Source organism: Ambystoma mexicanum, chromosome 6p (genome assembly GCF_040938575.1).
Source record: "Ambystoma mexicanum isolate Mex_15411 chromosome 6p, UKY_AmexF1_1, whole genome shotgun sequence".
In the NCBI taxonomy this organism is placed as follows: domain Eukaryota; kingdom Metazoa; phylum Chordata; class Amphibia; order Caudata; family Ambystomatidae; genus Ambystoma; species Ambystoma mexicanum.
In genome coordinates this window covers 549,880,693-549,901,336 of record NC_090935.1, presented here as the reverse complement: position 1 = coordinate 549,901,336, position 20,644 = coordinate 549,880,693, and the positions used below count along the sequence as shown (strand labels likewise).

The 20,644-nt window shown below is 46.5% G+C and overlaps 1 protein-coding gene across 1 annotated transcript in view; it reads right to left on the bottom strand.

Annotated features, from left to right (window-relative positions):
* The window catches only part of PPWD1 (peptidylprolyl isomerase domain and WD repeat containing 1), a 537,697-nt gene that overhangs the window by 127,868 nt on the left and 389,185 nt on the right, over nt 1-20,644 (bottom strand). Inside the window, exon 9 of the mRNA XM_069627352.1 lies at nt 10,074-10,155. Coding sequence (XP_069483453.1) covers nt 10,074-10,155 — 82 coding nt within the window. The remainder of the gene's footprint in view (nt 1-10,073; nt 10,156-20,644) is intronic.

Here is a 20,644-nt window from a genome sequence, read left to right as displayed (position 1 = left end):
CTGGCGTCGTGGAAGGGTTCTTGAGGAGGGAAAGGCCCTCATCCCAAATGTCGTCCAACAAAGGCACTGCGAGGACCGTCTTCCTCTTGGCCTCGCGCCGCTGATAAAGGAAGCCTTCCTTTTTCTTCTCCTCAGGGCAGAGTTGGAAAAGCTCGGAAGCCCTGGAGATCATGGAGTGGAAAGATCCGATCTCGTCGGGCGGAGAAGCCCTGGTGGGAGGCGACGACGGAAAATCCTCGTCGTATGCCTCGTCGTCCGTACCCGTCGCTGCCGTGTCAGTCCCCGTATCATCCCCTCGGGTGGACGGGGAGGAGGGCTGGACGGGGCGCGACGGTTGAAAAGGAGGTGGTGGATGGATCCTTCTTTTCTTGGTAGGGGGAACACCAGAAGGTCCCGGTTCTGGATCCCCCGACGGGAGAGGTTCCTCCGTCGGTAACGGTAGCCTCGTCCTTATCTCGGAGCATAAGGACTGTATGGCCAACAAAATGGCCGCCGAGTTGTCTTGCGGCGCTGGCAGAGGGGAGTCCGACGGGCGAGCAGGGGCCCCGTCGGTATCCTCGACGATGTCGTCGTCGTCACCTGCGTCGGGGTCCATTCCGACGGGCTGGCCTTCTTCCACGCCTAGGCCGTGGCTTAAGACCTCGATCAGCTCCTCTTCTGAGGTTGAGGCCGAATCTACGACGACGCCCTGCCCCCCCTTCTTCTTCCCCACGGAGGGTTTCACGGGGGTCCTATCGATGGGCACAAAAGAAGACTCCCTCCGAGGAGGCAGGGAGATTCTGGGCCCTGAAGTCGCCACCACTGGTGCAGCCACCACAGGCTGAGCCAGGGCCGCCGCGACCGTTTCGATAGAGGGCTTGGTCGGATGGATCAAGGCCTTCACCACCTTAGGTGCGCTCACTGCCTTATCCTTGAGGGAGGGGGCACTGCCACGCTCCTCCTCTGCCTTAGAGCTCGACCGGGGCCTCTCCAGGAGCTTCGCCGGGTGCTCGGCCTTCCTCTTACCCGACCCAGAGCGTTGGCTCGTGGTTGATGGTGCCGGGGAGGGTGCGCCCTGCCTGGCGCCCGTAGAGCCCGACCGTTCGGCGCTCCCGGTGCCAGCGGACTCGCGGTGCTTGGCCTTATGTTGGGCCCCCGTCGCCGGGGCGCCCTCAAAGGTCTTAGAAGACCGCTCGGATTTCTTCTTCTTCTCGCCAGACGGGCTCTTACCCTCCAGCCAGTTGGCGAGACGTTGATGGCGGTCCTTCATGGTCCGTTCCGACATGTTGCCGCAAAACGCACAGTCCTTCTCCACGTGCGTCTTGTCCTCATGAAGGCAGTAAAGGCAGAAAGAGTGTTCGTCCTCCTTAAAGACGTTCTGCAGCTGGCATCCAGGGCAGACCCTGAACAGCTTTCCGGGCGTCGAGCTTCCCTTCTCCTGGGCCATCTCCGAGACCGGGCCTGAGAAGCTTCTGGAGTCCTCCGAAGTGTAGCTCGACGAAATCTTCACCCTTGAGGGGCACAGATGAATCCGACACGGGTCCCCGTTGATCGGATGTAGGATCGGTGGAGCTTGAGGCTCTTTTGACCGAAAGAATCGAAGTTTTTGTGAAAAAGCGCGAAAAATAGCACTAACGCTCGAGAGCAATAGCACGAGGATCCCAACACATGAACGTGCGGTAAAAATCTGAAGATGGCTGCCAGAGGCGGTGCTTAGGTAGAGGGCAGTCATTGGCTGTGGTCAGTATGACGCAGAGACCAGTGATTGGTTATTACTACGAAAGACAGATCAGAAACGAAACTGATACTGGTTTTTTCTTTACCGAGGATTCCCAGCCTGACGACGGGGAATATTCATGAGCATGTGAATCCATGCCAGACCCCATGCTGGAGAAGAAGAACTTCGGAGGAGGAATGCTTCGTATGTGCACTCCTGCCATACAGCATGGGGAAATCCAAGATCTTTATAGCCATTGAAATAGATGTTCTGACTGCACACTGCATATTACATCTAGCATTCTGTGCTACGAGAGGCCAGTCCATGGGTCGAACAGCCTACCTCAAATGGGCAACTGAATGGACAGATCTGGATGAAGATGACCATATCTAAGATACAAACACAAGAAACAGAGCCCATACTAAGAATCATGTGCCCAGATACGAAAAACCTGGGGTAAAAGGAGCTGGAATCAGATGGAAAATAAATAAAAAACTGGAAGTTCCAGGAAAAACTGCAGAAGATATTTGTCGATGCAAGGCCAGATGCAGATTTGGGGAGCTGCGCTATCACCAGATGGCTGGGCAGAAGGTGTAGTGATCTGCAGAGACTGGGTGATAATGGGTCACTACTAACTATTGAGAATGCACAGATGTTGTGCAAGCCTCTATGGTCGAAACTTGCTAAGCTACTGGCATGAGTCGAAGATGGTGCCTTTGGAGTGTGCAAAGCTGTGTTTTGGAAACAATGGTACAAGAAATGTTGGAGAGAATTAGAATTATGGGAGAGTATTCGAAGCATCAGGAATGAAAATTGGGACAGCAGTAATCATGGATCATTATTGGGCTTGTAGATCCAAGGCATACATGAAGTTACCCATGGATTGGGGAGGGATATGCATATTGGTAAATGTCCATGTCCCAGCATTAGCGATTCCAAAGAGTTATCTAATCCTCAACAGTTTTCCAAAAGCAGATGCTCACCTGATGGAGAAGAGATTTGTGGAGCTGATAGAGGGATTTGCACTTTTTGACCGACTATAAATTGTCGCAAGGACCAAAGGTTCTAAAAATGCTACCACCAAAGGTTCGAACACCAAAAGTTTGAACCTTTTGTGGTATGGTGGTAGCATTGCAGGCAAGTAAAAAAAATAAAGCGGGGGCTGCAAGGGTGTCCCACACCCCTGCAGCACACCCACACACAAAAAAAACAGGAATAAAAAACAGGGGCTTCGGGGGTGTCCCCCGCAACACCCTGCTCACTATACTTCACAGTATAGTGAGTGGAGGTTGCGGGGGAAACCCCTGCAGCCCCCGCAGTATGTACGTGTGTTCGCATGAGAAAGGTGCAAACCTTTGGTGGTTCGCACCTTTCTCATGCCAACATTTCCTGCCGTGGCAAAATCAGCCACGGTCGGATCACTTAGAAGCGATTAAGAGGATGAAGATGGAGAACTATTTCTCAGCCAAATCAATAGAAGCTTTTGACTCTATTCCTTATGAACACAGTCTGTTCAGCCAGACCTCGTCAGTGTTCACATTGAGCTTCATGCTGAGAATCAAGGTTGGAACAAATCAAATACAAAATGGCTTCAAATCACCAGATGGGAATTGCTGCAGACAATTAAACACAACTATAAAGGGATTCAATGGTTACCAGACATTTGGTCGAAAAAAATTGGTCGACTGGACAAATGGTCGAACCAATTTGGTCAAAAACCAAATGGTCGAATTTGTTTTTTTAAATTATTTTTTCCCCCCAACCCCATTTTTTCCCTAAACGAAAACCAAAAAAATATATATATAAATAAAAAAAATTCCACCATTTGGTTTTTGACCAAATTACATCGACCATTTGTCTTTCGACCAATTTACAGTCGACCACTTGTCTGGACACCGGATTCAATGCTATCAGAGAAGAGATGAGAGCCATAAAACCGATGACTCTTCAGAACAGATATGTCCTGGACATGACTACAGCAATGGATGGAGGGGTTTGTGCAAAAATGGGACAATCATGTTGCACATTTATCCCTTCTCATGAAGACGAGAAAGGTATCTTGACCGAAGCCATAGACATGCTGTCAAAGCTCCATGGTCAGATGATAGACGAAGTAGAAGACATTGCTGATGAAGGCTGGTTTGGATCACTCTTTTCTTGGATTCCACAATGGATGGCAGACATGTTCAAGGAGTCCTGATCGTGTTGTTGTTGCTTGGGTTCAGTGTGATCAAGATAATAATCTCACAATGTAAGAAGCCTGTTAGGGAGAATTCTCATAAATGTGCTAATTCCCTTCAGCCTGGAGACCCCCAGCAACTTTGCTGGATTTTGAGAACTTGATTTTTTTTACCTGGAGAGAGTGCAAGCCTTTTTTTCCCCACTCATGTATTTTGATGTGCGTTTTACTCTTCTGTTCTTTGATTAAGGAGTTTTAGATAACTCCATAGGCATCATCTTTTCAGGTGCGTTACACAGCACCCTCAGTGCAGTAACACAGGAAAGCCTTTCTAGGCTATCCCAAGGTTTAAATACCTTCCCTGGGATAAACTACTGTTTCCCAGAGAATGTAAAGTTACATTTACTTTACTAGTCTTTTTAAATTCCTAGACCCAGAACACACAATATTACAATAGAGTGCTGGAGGGGTTACCTAGTATCCACTGTGTCAAGAAACTCATGTAGCAGTCAAATGCTACCCTTTCCTATTTAAATGGCTGGTGGCAGTGGTTTTACAATGAACTATCATGATTTTTCCCGACCGCGAACACCGGTAGCTTAAAATCACAGGAGCCATGTTCTTCTAGATGGCGTCTGAGCCTCCTTTGTTTAAATGGGCCCCGGTCTTCTTTTTTTACCATTTCTTTTTGGAAAGGTCCTATTAGAGTTGGTCTCTGCATGCCAAACTAGGTTTGGTCCCTTTGTTTCTATGCCTTTGGCAGGCTTCAGGACTGAAGACCGCCTCTGGCGCCTGAGTGTCTGGGGTGACAAGGAAGTGAGGGAGGTGCCCGAAACGCCCTGTGCTTAGTCTCCTAGGAGACCCCAATGCACTCTGGCGTGATTGGCTGGCTGTCAGGCAAGGACAGCCAACCTGCTGGGTGAGTGGCAGCTAGGCTGGAATGAATGGGAGAAAACTGTTTAAAAGGCGATTCTCTTGGCTTGGAAGACAGTCGACCACTGGAACGAAAGAACCGAAGACTAGCTGGAAGAGGACAGCTGCTGCAACTACTGGGCCGTTGGTTTGCCCGGTGGAGCCCTGCTGCAGGTCTGAATCGCCAAGTTCATCTCGAAGTATTGTAGGATATTTTTGTGCGATATTGATTGCCTCCTTTTAGTGAATGTTTTCTAAATGACTTTGTAATAAATTAATAAGTGTTTTACCAAGAAACCTTGAGTCTATTTGAATACTTGCAATTGTAGACCTCTGTGTAACCTCATTACAAGCTCACATTCCCTCTTGAGATAAGCCTGGCTTGCTCAGCTCGCTACCAAAAACTGTGTGGTACAGACTTAAGGTTGGTTTGCTTACACCTTGTAGTCATAGTTGCTTGTAGTGTTCCCAGGGGGTACTGCATTCAAACTTTGCCCAACAGGCCTCAGTCGTCGGGACAAGTGGGAGGACATCTGGAGGATTCCTGCACTGCAAGTGGATGGTCGGCGACAGAAAAGGACCAACTTCTATTGAGTAGCACTTTGCGGTTTCAGCTCCTTGTGCCTCAGCAAATAGCATGGGCTTTCCTTGCATCTGGGGTCCAGCACTCTGTTGAGGTGGCTCAGGCTCGGTCAGTCCTGCTTCCTGGGAGTCCAGAGAATCTTTCTGGAGCTCTTGGCCAACTTAAAACGCACGATCTGGTGTTCCTCTCCCTGGCTCTTTGGTTCCAGCAGCAACTGCAGTGGAAATACAACCAGCTTCGAGATGATGTCCAGGTGGATTACTTTGGAGCTGGTTGGTCCCACCAACTCGTCCTTGCAGGGCTTCTCTAGTCCAGACGAATTTGGAGCTTGAGCACAGCAGCAGGGCTTCACCGGGCAAACCAACGGTCCAGGAGTTGCAGCAGGCGTTTCTTCCAAGTTCTTCTTCTGATTCCTTCGTCCATTGGTCGAGTCCGCCAGCTTCACCTTTTATGCAGTTTTTTCCCCATCCATTCCAGCCTAGCTGTCAGTCACCCAGGAGGGTGGCTGTCCTTGCCGGACAGCCAGCCGGCCAATCACCTATAAGTGCATTCATGTCTCCTATGAGACCAAGCACAGGGAGTTTCGGGCACCTCCCTTACTTTCTGCATGTTAATACAGTTTTTCTGAAGTCCAACTAAGGGCTTAGTAAAACCATTCAACTGAGGCAGTACAAGACTCCACTAATAGTATAAGTCTGTACCACCTGAGTATATGGTAGCATAGACAGAGCAGCCAGTCTTATCTTAGGAGGGAGAGAGGGCTGTAGCATCAGTACAAGTGAAATTGTCATACAAATGATCCAAAGAAACACTATGTATGTAAAAATAAAGTTTTTATTTAAATACAGGTAGGCCCAGATAAATCTAGGGGTAAGTACTAACACATTAGAAATCACAATATAAAAACACAACACTATACTTGAAAGTACACAGACCCAAGTATAGACCTTATTTGAAGTACCCAAAAGTAGTTCTAGGGAAGTCAAAACTTTTTCATACACATTCAGTATAGGTCAAGCCTATTCTTGGGGAGTAAAAACCAATGGTTACTTTTTTCAATTACATTCAGCAATACAAGGGCAGGAGACCCTTCCAGTTGTATAATGATTCACAGTACAAATCACTTAATCAGTCAACTGGACAATATGCTTTTGGTGAATAGTGAAACACTTATTCTAGGTGCAGTAAAAACCTATAACTACTTTTGTCTTAACACAGTTCTACTAGGTGAGTAAAACCTAAAGATATAATATGCAATTACAGGTGCTTTTGAAATCGGGGAACCCCAGATTCAGGTAAGCAGTAACTCAATTTATTTTGGATGGCACACAGCTAACACAAGGTAAGTAAAACCCACATACTTTGTTTAACCTCACAATGGAGGGGGAAAATAAAACCCAATGTTACACTTTACTGAATAGTTATTCTAGGTAGGCAACAACCTAATGCAGATTTATTAAGGACAGGCTAGCAGCAAGGCAGGGGAAGCAAGAGCCAGTTGGGGGACACTCATACAATTATCCTCAAGGGACTAATCTGGTGATACCAACACTTTACTTTTGGGAAGAGGCACAACCTAATCACAGTACAGTAAAATACCTTCACATCTACTTACTATTAGGCTGGCAAAACAGTGGCTAAAGAAGAAAGATGTTAACCATACTTTTAAGAATAGTGCATCACACATTCAAGATCAGTAAGAACTTTTGTAACTGTTCACTTAGAATTACAGTTACCAACCAACTCTTTACAAGTAAGTAGCTTTTAAAACACTTATTTTCTTTTCTAGGCAGAAGTCCCAATCCCTTGACAGTCTTTCCCTTATTCTTGGAGCATGAGTGTTCTCAGTGGCAGAAGGGGGTGGGGGGTTCACTAGGACTAGTCACCAACAGGCAGGGTCAGAATAGGTTCTTTAGTAGCAAAAGTCAGAGTTCCTTAGGAAAACTGGGCAAACAGGTAAGTACTTCACTTTAGAGTTAGAAGAGGGTTCAGGGGCTTTAAAGAAGACACCCTAGCAAGATTCTAGCAGTGGGACTGGGTGTACTGGATGAGGGACCGCCCAATCACGGAAAACACCACTTAGCTACACAGAAATCCTAATGGGCTTAAGGTAAGTACATACCCAAGCCAACACAGTACCTCAGAATTGGAGAAGCTTTTGCAGCAGGAGAACTTCAGGGTCTGCAGCCAAATACCCTGTCAATGGGTACCTTGTCATGGAGACTGAAAACAAGACCTCAGAAGGGACTTTGCAGCAGGAACCGATGAAGAAGGCTCCAAGCAAGGATTCCCTCGCGGCGGAATGCGTGTCTGAGGATTTGGTGCCTTTTTAAGGAGCATAGAAGACAGAAAATCGCGGTTGAATTCTCGTCGTTTTAAAGGTCCAGCACTCTGGTGAAGGGACTTTTCAGACTCGATTTGTGTCTCTGGAGACACAAATCGATGCCCACGATATTTCAGAGATTCGGCAGACTGTGCACCGCACGATGGCTTGAGGTCCCAGGGTATTGGGGTATTGAAACAACGCAAGGTCGCAGCAATGCGTGGGATGGCTCAAAGTGTAGGTCTTCTCGAGTCTAGTGGGTCTCCCCAGTTTCTGGGTCGGGGTCGTCGTTTTCAGAGTCCCCAGGTCGATTGGAATATAGAGCTACAGCAGGCTGCGGTTACACAGCAGGCTCTCCGGTTGTTGGAAATCGTCTCAGCCACTTTTCCTTTATCTTCCTCTTCGGTTTAAGTTCCAGTGGTCGACATATTTCAGCTTCCAGTTTCGCAATATTTATCAGGAATTACAGCACAACCTCTGCATTCTCTCCCCGCATTTTACAAGAAGGGGCGGTCTGGTTGTCCAATCAAAACAGCTAGCCCCCCCACTGGGATTTGTTCCCATTCAAGCAAGGCGTAAGACAAAGGGCTGGGGAGTTTTGGACTCCTCCCTCACTTCCTGCTCTCACAGACCGACTGGAGCCTGGGCGGGTAGTCCAGGGAATTCCAGCAGAAGACAAAAATCACACAAAGTAATTTCCTGCCCTGGAGGTTAGGGAAAGGAACAAAAAATGACAAGAAACTCTAAAATGACGAAAAAAGAAGACAAGGGCCATTTTGGTAAAAATGGCACCCTTGGGTCCCTTTACTGCAGCTGTGAACACAGCCCGCGGTAAAGGTGCACCAAATACAAGGTATCCCTGCCACTAGCCATTGAATGTAAGCTTGTCACTGTTAACAGAATTGTTACAGTTTTAGTGTGAAAGGGGATACATTGCCTCTCCCCAGCACTCCACATAAGGTGGGGTGTGCTGGTTTCACTAAATAAAATGTAAACTGGATCCAAAGATAATTTCTACCCTTGGGAACTGTAGTTCACTCAAGGTTAGCACAAGAAAGTTAAAATGGGAGCCTCTAGGGCACCCCAGCAACAACTCGCACTTATTGCCAATACGTTGTTAAAGATGATAACTTTAAAAAGACACTATGGAGAGTCTTAAAAATGACTCCCATAAAAAAAGTTAAAGATTATGTGAGTGTGGAAAAAGGTTCCCACTGAGGTATTAATGAAAAATAACCCACTAATAAAGCAAAATGTTCTGGGGTTGAAACAGGAAAGGAAGATTTACTAGTTCTGTGCAAATCTTACCCAACACTGCCCACCCCCAGACACCCTGGAGCCAGAGGCAGGCTTCACTCGTGAATCCCGCCAAAGGCAAAGCAAACAATGGGACCAAACCTGGTTTGGTGCGCAGAGTAAATCTCAAGGACCTTTCCAGAAAGAAATGGCGAAAAAAGAAGACCAGGGCCATTTTTACAAAAATGGCACCCTTGGGTGCTTTACTGCAGCTGCGAACGCAGCCCACTGTAAATAAACACCATGGTAGTTGAACGTAAACCACTGCCACCAGCCATTCAGTGAGGAAAGGGTAACATAAAAAATGTTACATTAGAAGCTAGACAAAGGAGATACTAGGTAACCCCTCCAGCACCCTATTATAACAGTGTGTGCTGGGTCTAGAAAGTTACATATGTAAGTAAAGTCAATTTCACTTTACTGCTCTGGGAAACATTAGTTTATCCCAGAGAAGGCATTTAAACCTGGGGAAATATGAAAGACTTCCCTGTATCACTGCACTGAAGGTGCTGTGTGACACAATGTAAAAGATGATGCCTATGGAGTTTGTCAGACTCCACAACCAAAAGAGAAACAGTGTACCAAATCACATTAAAATATACAAGAGCGTGGGAAAAAGCATCTCGTTCTCTCCAAGTAAAAAAATCAACAACTTGAAATACAGCAAAGTTGCTGGGGGGTCTTTCTCTAAGGTAGAGTGAATTAGCACATTTTTGAGAATTCTCCCTAACAGCCAGTCACAGAGGGTTTTTTTTTTTTTTTTTTTTTTTTTTTTTTTAAATCAAGCGGGGAAAATTAACGTGTCACCTTGACTTCTATTGCCTCAGGACATAGCAGACATCATATGCAAAGCAAAAGGAAATATAACTGTTTCTTCTTGAAGAGCAATGCCTAATTTAAGTAATACTATATAGCAACTATCTGTGGTGAAGAATGTGATAATACAAAACGTGTTAATAGTGGGAAAATCATTCAACTTGTACTGTTGGAATGCACTTTAAGTATTAACTAAAAAACACAATATACTGGTGTCCTGCATACCCTAGGTTCATGCATGTTACAAATATAATAATTTGCCAAATACCTTGATGATGCGATGAAACGTGTGGCCATTGTAATAACCATTCCGACTGTGAACGCAGAAGTTTTCCACTGTTTTTGGGCACCTGCAAACAAGCACAATTTAAACATCACCACACGGCCAATATTCCAACAATGGAGCCAACCTTATAAGAAGCAGGACATGGGTTCGCTACCCTTCACGTCTAGTTAATCAACGATCAAGTGGAAAAAATAGGATGTAGTAAAATGAAATTAAATGGAGGCCAACCTAAAGTTTGCCATTATTACATTTTAGATTTTTAGCATTTATAACGTGCTCCAGACAGACTTTACTGTATAAAAGCGCAGCTGGTTTCCAATAACCATTAACCAAGTAGCATAAAAAGAAGCGCAGCGATAAATCAATTTGAGACCACACATCTACTATTTGAACAGTAAGGTGTTGAGAGCCTTGTGAAACTGCAGAAGTTAAAGTGGTGTGAGACCTTGTTAGGACTGTGGGTTTTGCACTAGTGTGTGTGTTGCCATCTTCTTTACGTTGCTTGCCGCCTGACAGGTGGATCTCAGAGGGACCAAGCTCCCAAGGTCCCAATGTTTCCAAGGGTTGTTCTGGGTTACTGAGATCCAAAAACCTGAAATTAGGCGCTGGACAGCGTTTCCTTAGTATCCAATGAGTATCAATTTCCACACACGTTAGGTGTTTGCAACATTTGCTGATTTATTCTTCCTTCAGTAATTCACACATTGGTTGTCACTCTTGTGACCAACATATTCTTTGCTAAAACTTCATATGTGGTACAAAGTATGTGATATACTTTTATTCCATTAGTGCCGACACGTGTTTAAACCTTTGAGGTCTTTCTCAAGGCTGCATATTAGTGACTTGAGTGACAGTGTGCATGGTGAGTGGTGATAGAGGAACATTCATAATTATTACATTAAAGCCCATAATTGGTTGTCAGTATTTGACGGCAAGACCATAGTTGACAAGTTCATAAACAATGTTAATAGTCCTGTGACATTTGTCGGGTGTGAAAATTCACATTTTAGCAATGCATTTGCATGCATGTTAATTGGTCACATGGGTTAAATTGCCATTGCATTTTACCATTGTCAGTCCGTTATAGTCATATTATACAATTGTTATTGTTTCATTGCATTATTACCCCTCTACCATTGCTGAACTTATTTCAATTCCAACTATCCGGGAACACACTAACTCTACATTTGGTAAGCTTTACTCAACCAACCTCATAAGCTTACGCAAATCTTAATTAGACCAACAAACAAGCCAACTAAAGAGCAATTTCTCTTTTTCTCTCTCATTTTACCTCCCTAAACTAATCCAAAAATAATGTCCCTGTTGTATTTTGACTATAACTGACTGACAATGGTAAAATGCAATGGTAATTTAACCCATGTGACCAATTAACATACACACAAATGCATTGTTAATATGTGAATATGTCACACCTGACAAATCTCACGGGACTATTAACTTTGTTTATGAACTATGGTCTCGCCGTCAAATACGGACAACCAATTATGGGCTGTAATGTAATAATTATGAATGTTCCTCTATCACCACTCACCATGCACACTGTCACTCAAGTCACTAATATGCAGCCTTGAAAGACCTCAAAGGTTTAAACACGTGTCGGCACCAATGGAATAAAAGTATATCATACTCTGTACCACATATGAAGTTTTAGCAAAGAATACGTTGGTCACAAGAGTGACAACCAATGTGAATTACTGAAGGAAAAATAAATCAACAAATGTTGCAAACACCTAACGTGTGTGGAAATTGATACTCATTGGATACTAAGGAGCCACTGTCCAGCGCCTAATTTCAGGTTTTTGGATCTCAGTAACCCAGAACAACCCTTGGAAACTGCAGAAGTGTCTCACAGGCTTTGATCTCTCTAGAAATACTATTCCAGAGTTTAAGGCCAAAGAATACAAATCTTCTGTCTCCTCTAGAGACACATGCTGATCGAGGAACTGTTGGCAGCAGCTGGTCTTTTGATCGAAGCAACCTTGTTGATTGGCAGTATCAAATTGCTACTCACGTAGTCTGGGGCTGACCCATTTAAACATCAAATATGCCACTTTGAATTTGATGCAGTCTTCCACATCCACTACCTTTCTGAACAGCTGCTCTGGAGGTTATTAATAAGCCCTCTAGTGAAAACATTACCAATAAGAGTGACAGAGCAGTGGGCCTCAACCTTACCAGGAGCTGGTAGATAGTGGCTGGGGGCCATCTGCATCCCTTGGAGACCACCTCAATTCCCCTGTTAAGATTAATTTTCTAAATTAGCCCTGTGGACAGATTCTAATAGGCCACCCTATTCGGTTGAACAGGGAAACACACTAATGTCTTGGCAAACTATCTGGGAAGTGCGACTGAGCAGCAAGGCCTAGAATAAGGCGGGTGCAAGTTGTGAGGGGCAAGCATACACAGAGCAGTCGCAATAACATTTTGGTAAAATGTATAAAAATACAATTGTTTATTTAGGCCTTGGAAAAACTATTACAAACCACAGGCAATTAACATTAGACATGCACTACCATTATTAAAACATTCACTTTTGAGGTGCACTGGCTACAGAGCAGTAACATTACTTTTGTACACAGTTAAAACAATATTACAACTGCAGTGTAAAAAAGCAAGTGAATAAAAAACAAGGCAATTGAGAAACAAATTCGAGAATACCTAGGAAAGAAAGGTATCAAACACTATACACAGTGTTATAAAATAAGCCACTACACTAGAAAGTCCTTCAAAATCTAGAAAAGAGGGGGCCTAGGGCACTTAGAGTCAGAAGCCTCAATGCAATTCTTTTCAGAATGCTAGGAGTATTATTTTTTAAAAACTTTATTTTTCGCGGACTGACTCATTACAGTAACATCAATTTGCAAACGGTATCATACATTGCATATAACAAGTTAAGCCATAGTTCTGCGATCGGATTGAGGGTTGTGGGTTTATTCAGGGGTTTTCTGGGCAATCCTCCGGCTCGGAGTCTAAAGGACCTGTGTTCAGGTATAGCCTGAGCAGGGCCTATATGTCTTTAGGGCTGCTCACAGGTGTTATTCCCCTTGCATTGCTTTCTTCACATTTGTAAACCTTGATCAAGTCCCGAAACCATGTGTGAATTGTGGGTGCCGACTTCAACTTCCAGTTTCTGAGAATGTTACTGCGGTTGCGACTGAGAAAAGTCTACGTGTCTTGATGGGAGCTTTCAAATATCTTCTAGGAGGTATTTCAGGGGTGTGGCGGGTATTGGAACTCTGAGGATGTTGCGGAGGTTGGAGGCCACTTCCTCCCAGAACTGTCGAGTAGGTGGACATTCCCAGTATATATGGAGGGAGTTGGCTTCTGGAAGCTTGCATTTGGGGCACAAAGATGGTTTAGAGCAGTCAAATCTGGTGATTTTCCCCAGGGTGATGTGCAGGTGGTTCAGAATTTTGATTTGGACTAGCCTAAAGTTGTGGTTCAGGGATATGGCTCTGGTGTGTTGGCAGTACCTGGTCCACTGTGTCTTCAATTGTTACGTCCAAGTCCCTTTCCCATTTGGATTTCATTGTGTTCTGGGAGTTGGTGTGGGACTGGACCGTACTGTATATTTTAGAGATTTCCCCCCAAACCTGTTTTGGCCCATTATATCTAGTATGAATGGGTGGGGGGTGGTTCTGCGGGGAACAATGGCCATTTGTGTTTGAGAGTTGCCTTTAGGCGACAGTATTGTAGAGACACTGTGAGCCCCAGGCTGAATCTCCTTTGAGCTTCGTCCAATTTTAAGAATTCCCCGTCAGGAAACGGGTCCCCCAGCGTCAGGACTTTCCCAGGATCCCATTTCCTTTGCATCATGGTGGCCAAAGTGGGGGCGATGTCTGGTTAGTGCTATAATGGGGAGGGAGCCCAGTAAGGATTTGTGCAGCACACCCTGAGATAAAGTGCCGCCCATGACCTAGTCGTGCAGGCAACCAAATCTATCCCGCCCAAATTTCCGTGGCTCTCAGTGAACACCATGGACCGTATGTCCGCGGGTGCAGCAGAAAACTTCTCTGCCTGTATGTGGGCGTACACTTCGTATCATGAAACCAGTATTTGGCAAAGTGGGCTTCTGCCGCGTGGTAGTCCGGTGCGGCCAGTCCACCAGTGTATCTCTCACTTAATTTGGCACAGTTCTGTCCGACTGTACCCCAAAGCCCATACAAAGTTGGAGGCCAATCTTTGCAGTTTCTCAAAGAATGCTTTACACGGCCATATAGGGATATTACTAAATAGTTGTAGTAATTTGGGGACCACCACCATCTTAAGTAGGGTGATTCCATATAATGATATTGGAAGTTTGTTCCAAAGGGTAACCTTGGTCTCTAGCTGTGTAATGTAGGGCTCGCAATTGGCCTCAAAGTATTTCTATTGGTAGCTATCACTATGCCTAGGTAATGAGCTGACTTTGGTGACAAGCGGAATTGTGCTGTGCCGATTGATCTTGTGGCGTTTGGTGTCAAGGGGATAATTTCAGACTTTGTTTGGTTGATTTTGTAGCCCGAGAATTTGGCAAACTCGGTTAAGTCTTGCATAACCAGTGTCAGATTTTTTTCTGGGTCTTGTAGGTACAATAAGGTGTCATGTGCATATAGCGAGATGAGCTGGGGAGGGCCCTGGATCTGAATACCCCGGTATGAAAGTTTGTGGCATAGATGTGCTGCCATGCCTTCTATCGTGAGAGCAAAGATTAGAGGGGATAGGGGACATCCCTGGCGCGTAGCTCTGTGTAGGGTGAAGGCACGGGACAGTGCAGCTAGTCCTTATTTTAGCTTTGGGATCATTATGTAATAGTCGCATGAAGCTTTGGAAGCCTGGACCAAATCCCATACGGTTCAGTATGGCATACATATATCCCCAGGAGACAGAGTCAAATACTTTTTCAGCATCTTGTGATACCGCTACTGCTGCAGTGTCAGGGTTTATTTGTGATATCGCGAAGAGTCACCGTAGATTAAGGGAAGTGGATCTTGTAGGTATGAACCTTTATTGATCACTGTGTATCAGTTTGTTCATATGTGGAAGCAGCCTGTTCTCTATGGCTTTTGCGAATATTTTGGTGTCAGTGTTGATTAATGAAAGGGGGCAATAAGATTTGGGGTCTTGTGTTGGTTAGTGTGGTTTAAGCAGGACAGTTATAATGGCCTCCCGCATAGTTTCCCGGAGGGAGCCAGCCGCTAAGGCTTCTTCCCATAGCTGTAATAATTTAAGGGATAGTTCAGCTGAGTAGCTTTTGTAAAAGTCTGCTGGAAGACAGTCAGGGCCTGGGGCTTTCCCAGCCGCCTGGTCTTTAATTGCCTGACCAATTTTTTCCAGCGTAAAGGGGGTTTCAAGTGCTTCCCTCTCAGCATGTTCTAATCTGGGAAGTGGGATTGAGGAGACATATTGCTCTAGTTCTTGCATCAGTACTTGGTCAACATTCTTGTATAATTTGGAGTAGAAGTCCAAGAACACTTTGTTTATTTTATCAGGCTCTGTGTGGACTGTCCTATCTATCCCCATGATGGACGCGATTGGCCTGATACCGTGTTCAGCCTTAATTAAGTTTACCAGTGTCTTCCTGACTTTGTTTCCCTCCCCGTATCGTCTGGCTCTGGCCGGTTGTGTTGTGTATTTTATTTCTCGTTCAGCCAGTTCTCTGCATTTGTCCAGCTGTTCCTGCAGTGGCTTAAGGGTGTCGTTGCCTGGCCTGCGTGCATGTGCATTTTCCAGAGGGTGACCTCTGATTGGTTTAGTTCATTTCTAATAGTGTTTAGTGTTCTTGATGGGAGGTGCCCTCGTGTCCAGACCTTGAACGTTTCCCATATTGTGGCCATCGAGGCAACAGTGCCCTTGTTGTGTTCAAAGAATTCAATGAGATCCGCTCTCAGGGGTTCTATGATTGTTTCATCCCAAAGTAGAGCCGGTGGCATCCACCATATGTGCGGTGCTAGTTCTGCGTCAACCATATTTATTTCGACCAGAACCGGTGAGTGGTCGGATAAAGTGCACGGGAGGATGGAGCAGCCGCACACCCGTGGGATCAGTTCTGGTGAGATTAACCAATAGTCTATATGTGTACTGGAGGAGTGAACAGATGAGTGGAACGTGAATTCCTCCAGTCTCGTGTGAGGCTCACTCCACACATCTGACAGTGGTATCTCCAACATGCCCTGTAGTATTGCCATGTCGGCTTTGGACTGAGGTCTTGGGGGTCTGGATGATCTTGTCATGATCTCTGCTTCCAAAAGGTCAGGGTTTTCCCAACTCCCTTGGAAGCAGATCCATAACCCAGGTTCCGAGTGCCAACCAGTCCCAATTGGGACCTTTTGGACCCAGTCCTGGCGCCAGTGGCACCAGGCTCATAAATATGCCCAGTCCCAGCGCTGGAAGCGCCGGGCTCATAATGCTTGGGTGGACTTAGCTGCAGCAGGTAAATGCTGCTTACTTGCCTGCCAGTTGAGCCTCTGATCCTCTTCTGTTTGGAACTACTTTTCCTGTTGGGTGGGGCAGGAGCCACTCCCTAGATTCAGAACACTGGAACTCTTCTGGAAAGCAGGAACTCTTTTCTTACCTAGGCGTGGCTGTGGAAGGAGACACCTAAGCACTACAGGAGGCTATTTAAACCACACCCGATGCATGAATCTTGCTTTGCGTTATTCTGCATCCTCTGCAGCAGAACGCTCATCGTGTCTTCTGCATCTGATCCTGGGCCTAAGGAAAAAGGCTTACCATCCTGAATCCAGTCTTCAGCAACACCTAACGCTAGACAGTTTATCACAGCATTTCTGCCAGAGCAGCTGTATCTTACTACATTCCCACCGAATATGGAAAAAGGTACCTTCTTTTCGTTTGCAGCATAGGCATCGTGCATCCGAGGATTTGCCCCAGAGGAAGAGGGCCACTCTCGGTTAGTAGGTGCGGTGCAGGATCTTCAGTTGGACCAGTCTTAGCCTTGAGGAAATGGTTGTTTCACGTGGGTACATCAGGGCCTCCACCCAGTCCTCTGGTTGAAGTGGACCCACATCTCGTTCTTACTTTGTCTTCAAACTGGTTAGTTCCGGTGTCGCAAAGGATGTTATCACATTGTACATGGTAGAGGTGACCTTCCGGTCCACAACTGTGTTTTGCTCTAATGGGGAGCTTTCCGGCATGTCTTGTGTTGTGTGTCGATGGGTCGTCCAAGCATGTTTCAGCTGCATGTAGTGGTACCTTTATGTGGCTGGGAGGGAGAACTTCAAATGCAATGTCTCGAATGGTACCAGGTTGTCCTAGTGAACCACATCTATGTTGGCGATTCCTCGCTGGACCCATTCAGGCCATCTGGGCAATTTACGTATTTCGGGAATGTTGCAGTTGTTCCATAGGGGTTGTGCAAGCGTTAATTTCCCGCCCCAACCTAAGTACCGATGTATTTCCTCATATATTCACTATATGCGTTACCATATCTGTTTTTGGTTTGCGGTTCAGGCCTCCATGCCAGGTTGTGGCATTGCAGATAAGACCTTTGATGTGTGGGAGGCTTCCGTCCCCATGGAGCATATCATTTACTACTGCCATCTGGCTGGCCCGGTAATAGGACTGCATTCTGGGCAGTTCAATCCCTCCTTCCCAGATAGACCTTTGGAGCGTGGCAAGATCAATTCGTGGGTGTCCTCCTCCCCATAGCAATTTCCAAAGGATGCACTCGATTTTGTGGAATTCTCGCTGGTGGATGTATAATGGAGCGTTTTGCAGGATATATAAGAATTTATGAAGAGCTATCATTTTGAACAGGGCCGCTCTGCCCATCAGCGTTCGTGGCAAAGAGATCCAATGGCGAGTATCTTCTGCAAATCTTGTTACAAGGGGGGGGGGGAGGTTCAGGGTTGTGTATTCAGTAAGATGCTTTGTGATACGTATCCCCAGATATTTGAACTGTTCCCTCTCAATCTGGTAAGGGCCAGCCTCTAGGTTTGCCATCAAGGTGTCTCCTATAGGGAAGAGGATGGATTTGGACCAGTTCACACGTAATCCGCTGAATGCCTCATTGTTCTAGCAGGTGCATGACTCTGGGGCAGGAGTTGCTTGGGTCCTTCAGATAGATGAGCAGGTCATCCGCCTAGGAGGGATATTCTGTCTTCCCAGGTCTCAGACCATCGGAAGCCTTCCGAGGTTGGCGCGTTTCGCAGGAGGATTGCCAGTAGTTCGATAGCGATTGCGAAAATCAGGGCCGACAATGGGCAGCCCTGTTTCGTGCCCCTCCCCAGATTGAAGAGGTCTGAACGCCAGCCATTGACTCTGGTCCTGGCCACCGGGGATTCGTACAACAGGCGCACCCACTTCATGAAGTTCTCACCGAAGCCCATGCGGTGCATTATGGTCCAGATGGCCTCCCATCTCACCGAATCAAAGGCCTTTTCAAAGACAATTGCTAGAAGGGCTAGTGGGCTCTAGAGGTTCATGCGAGTTGATCTCTGTGGCATGAAGTCGCACTGGTCCGGATGTATCAGGGAAGGAATAACCTGTTGCAGATGGTCTGCAAGTAATTTCGCCAGTATTTTGGTCTCGCTATTGATGAGTGAAATGGGCCTGTATAAACTGCCTCTTTCTGGGGGCTTGTCCGGCTTGGGTATCACTATTATTGTTGCTTCTCGCAGATCTGGTGGGAGAATGCCCTTTTCTCGCACATGTTGATTCGGAGTAGTTGGGAGGCCACCACATTGGTTCCCACCTTTCGTCATAACTCAACCGGGAAGCCGTTAGGTCCTGGGGATTTACCGGTTTGGAGGCCCGACATGGCACTTAGGATCTCATCTTCCGTGATCTCCCTCTCCAGCAGTTGCAGTTGCGTCTCATTTAAGGTGGGGATGTCAATTTGGTCCATGATCGTGACGTCCATCTGTGTCGTGGGTTTTCTGTACAGCTCAGCGTAATATTCCGCAAAGCCTTGGCTTATTTCCTGATACGTCACCCCTGCGTTCGGCCCTCCTGTGTCGAGCCTTCGGACATGACTGCGTCCCTGCTCCTTCCTTTTCAGCCAAGCCAGCATCTTGCCAGCCTTGTCACCTGTTTCATAGAGTCTTGCTCGCATTGCAGTATGCGCTTGTTTCGCATTGTCCATCGCTATGTTTTGCAGCCTTTTCTGTGCTAGTAACAACGTCCGATTCGAGGCCGGTGTGTCCTCAATTATGTGCCTCTCCTCTGCCTGCTTAACCTGTTCGGCTTCAAGTGTCTTGCTCGAGTGCTGTCTTTTTTTGCGGTCGTCCACGATATTAGTTCACCTCTTAACACCGTCTTGTAGGCCTCCCACAGTGTTCCTGGGTTCATTGCCGTCTGTGTATTGAGCTCGAAATATGCATTGGTGGTCTCCTGTAGCCTGTCCACAAGCTCGGGGTCAACCAGGTAGTAGCTATTCAGGCGCCAGCTCGGCGGCGGAATCCGCCTGGATGTTATGAGTGTCAGTTCTAGCGGGGAGTGGTCAGAAATGCCTCTGAGAAGTATGTTTATTTCTTGCGCCCTATGTAGATCAGTTGCTGGGGCGAAGAGATAATCTAGCCTGGAGAGCGAGGCATGTGCCCCTGAGTGGAAGAAGTATGCTCTCGTGTCTGGGTGGAGTTCTCTCCATACATCGCATAGGCCTAGTGCGTTGGCAAACGTGGCAAGTCTGGTGGGAACATTGGGGTTTCTATTCCGCAAGTGTGATCTGCCCAGGGTTACATTCATGACTTCATTAAAGTCACCTCCCAGTATCATGAGGTTAGAAGTGTCGTTTGCGATTAACGGGGCAATGTCAGTAAGTAGTGGCTCTAGTAGAGTTGGGGGTGCATAGGTGGCCATCAGTGTGATGGAATGATCCAATAGCTTGCCTGTCACATATACTTATCTGCCGCCTGTGTCATGGGTTACCGTCGTAAGGTGGAAGGGGAGGTTTTTGTGTACCAGGATCATGACGCCTCTTGAGCCCATTGTGAAACCTGAGTGGAGTGCCAGCTTGTAGTTTGTACGTCTGAATAGGGTACAGTCTGTGCCCGCAAGATGGGTCTCAGACAGCAACACTATGTCAGCACCCCGCCTGTTTAGAAATTGCTGTACCAACCGGCGCTTGACTGCATTGCCCAGACCATTAATGTTCCATGTCATAAGCCTCTGCGTTCTGAGAGCGTCGCTACTACTGCTATGTGATGCCATGGGTGCCTGTGATAGTCACTGCCTGTGTTGCCACTGACGGTGTTATGCGCCAACTGCGAATATGCCCATGGGCTAACACTGTCTTATCTAGCCATATTATCTTGTGCGTTTGACAGGTCCCGTCTGTAACTAAACTTAACAAATCCCCAACCCCCCTCCCCATACTCCTCCCAACTAGAAGCATCGGTCGCCCGAACAAAAAAGGACACCTTACATGCGTTTAACTTAACTTCAAGTACAGGTGGCATCCCCTGCCTGGATCCCCAGGTGGAGGGAGCCCTCCCCTGGGGGTGTGACCAGGGGGGAGCCGCCACGCATAATAAATGCAGAGTTTGTTGCACTATCGGGAGGGGGCTCTCCTTGTGTCGCGGTCTTGGGGCATA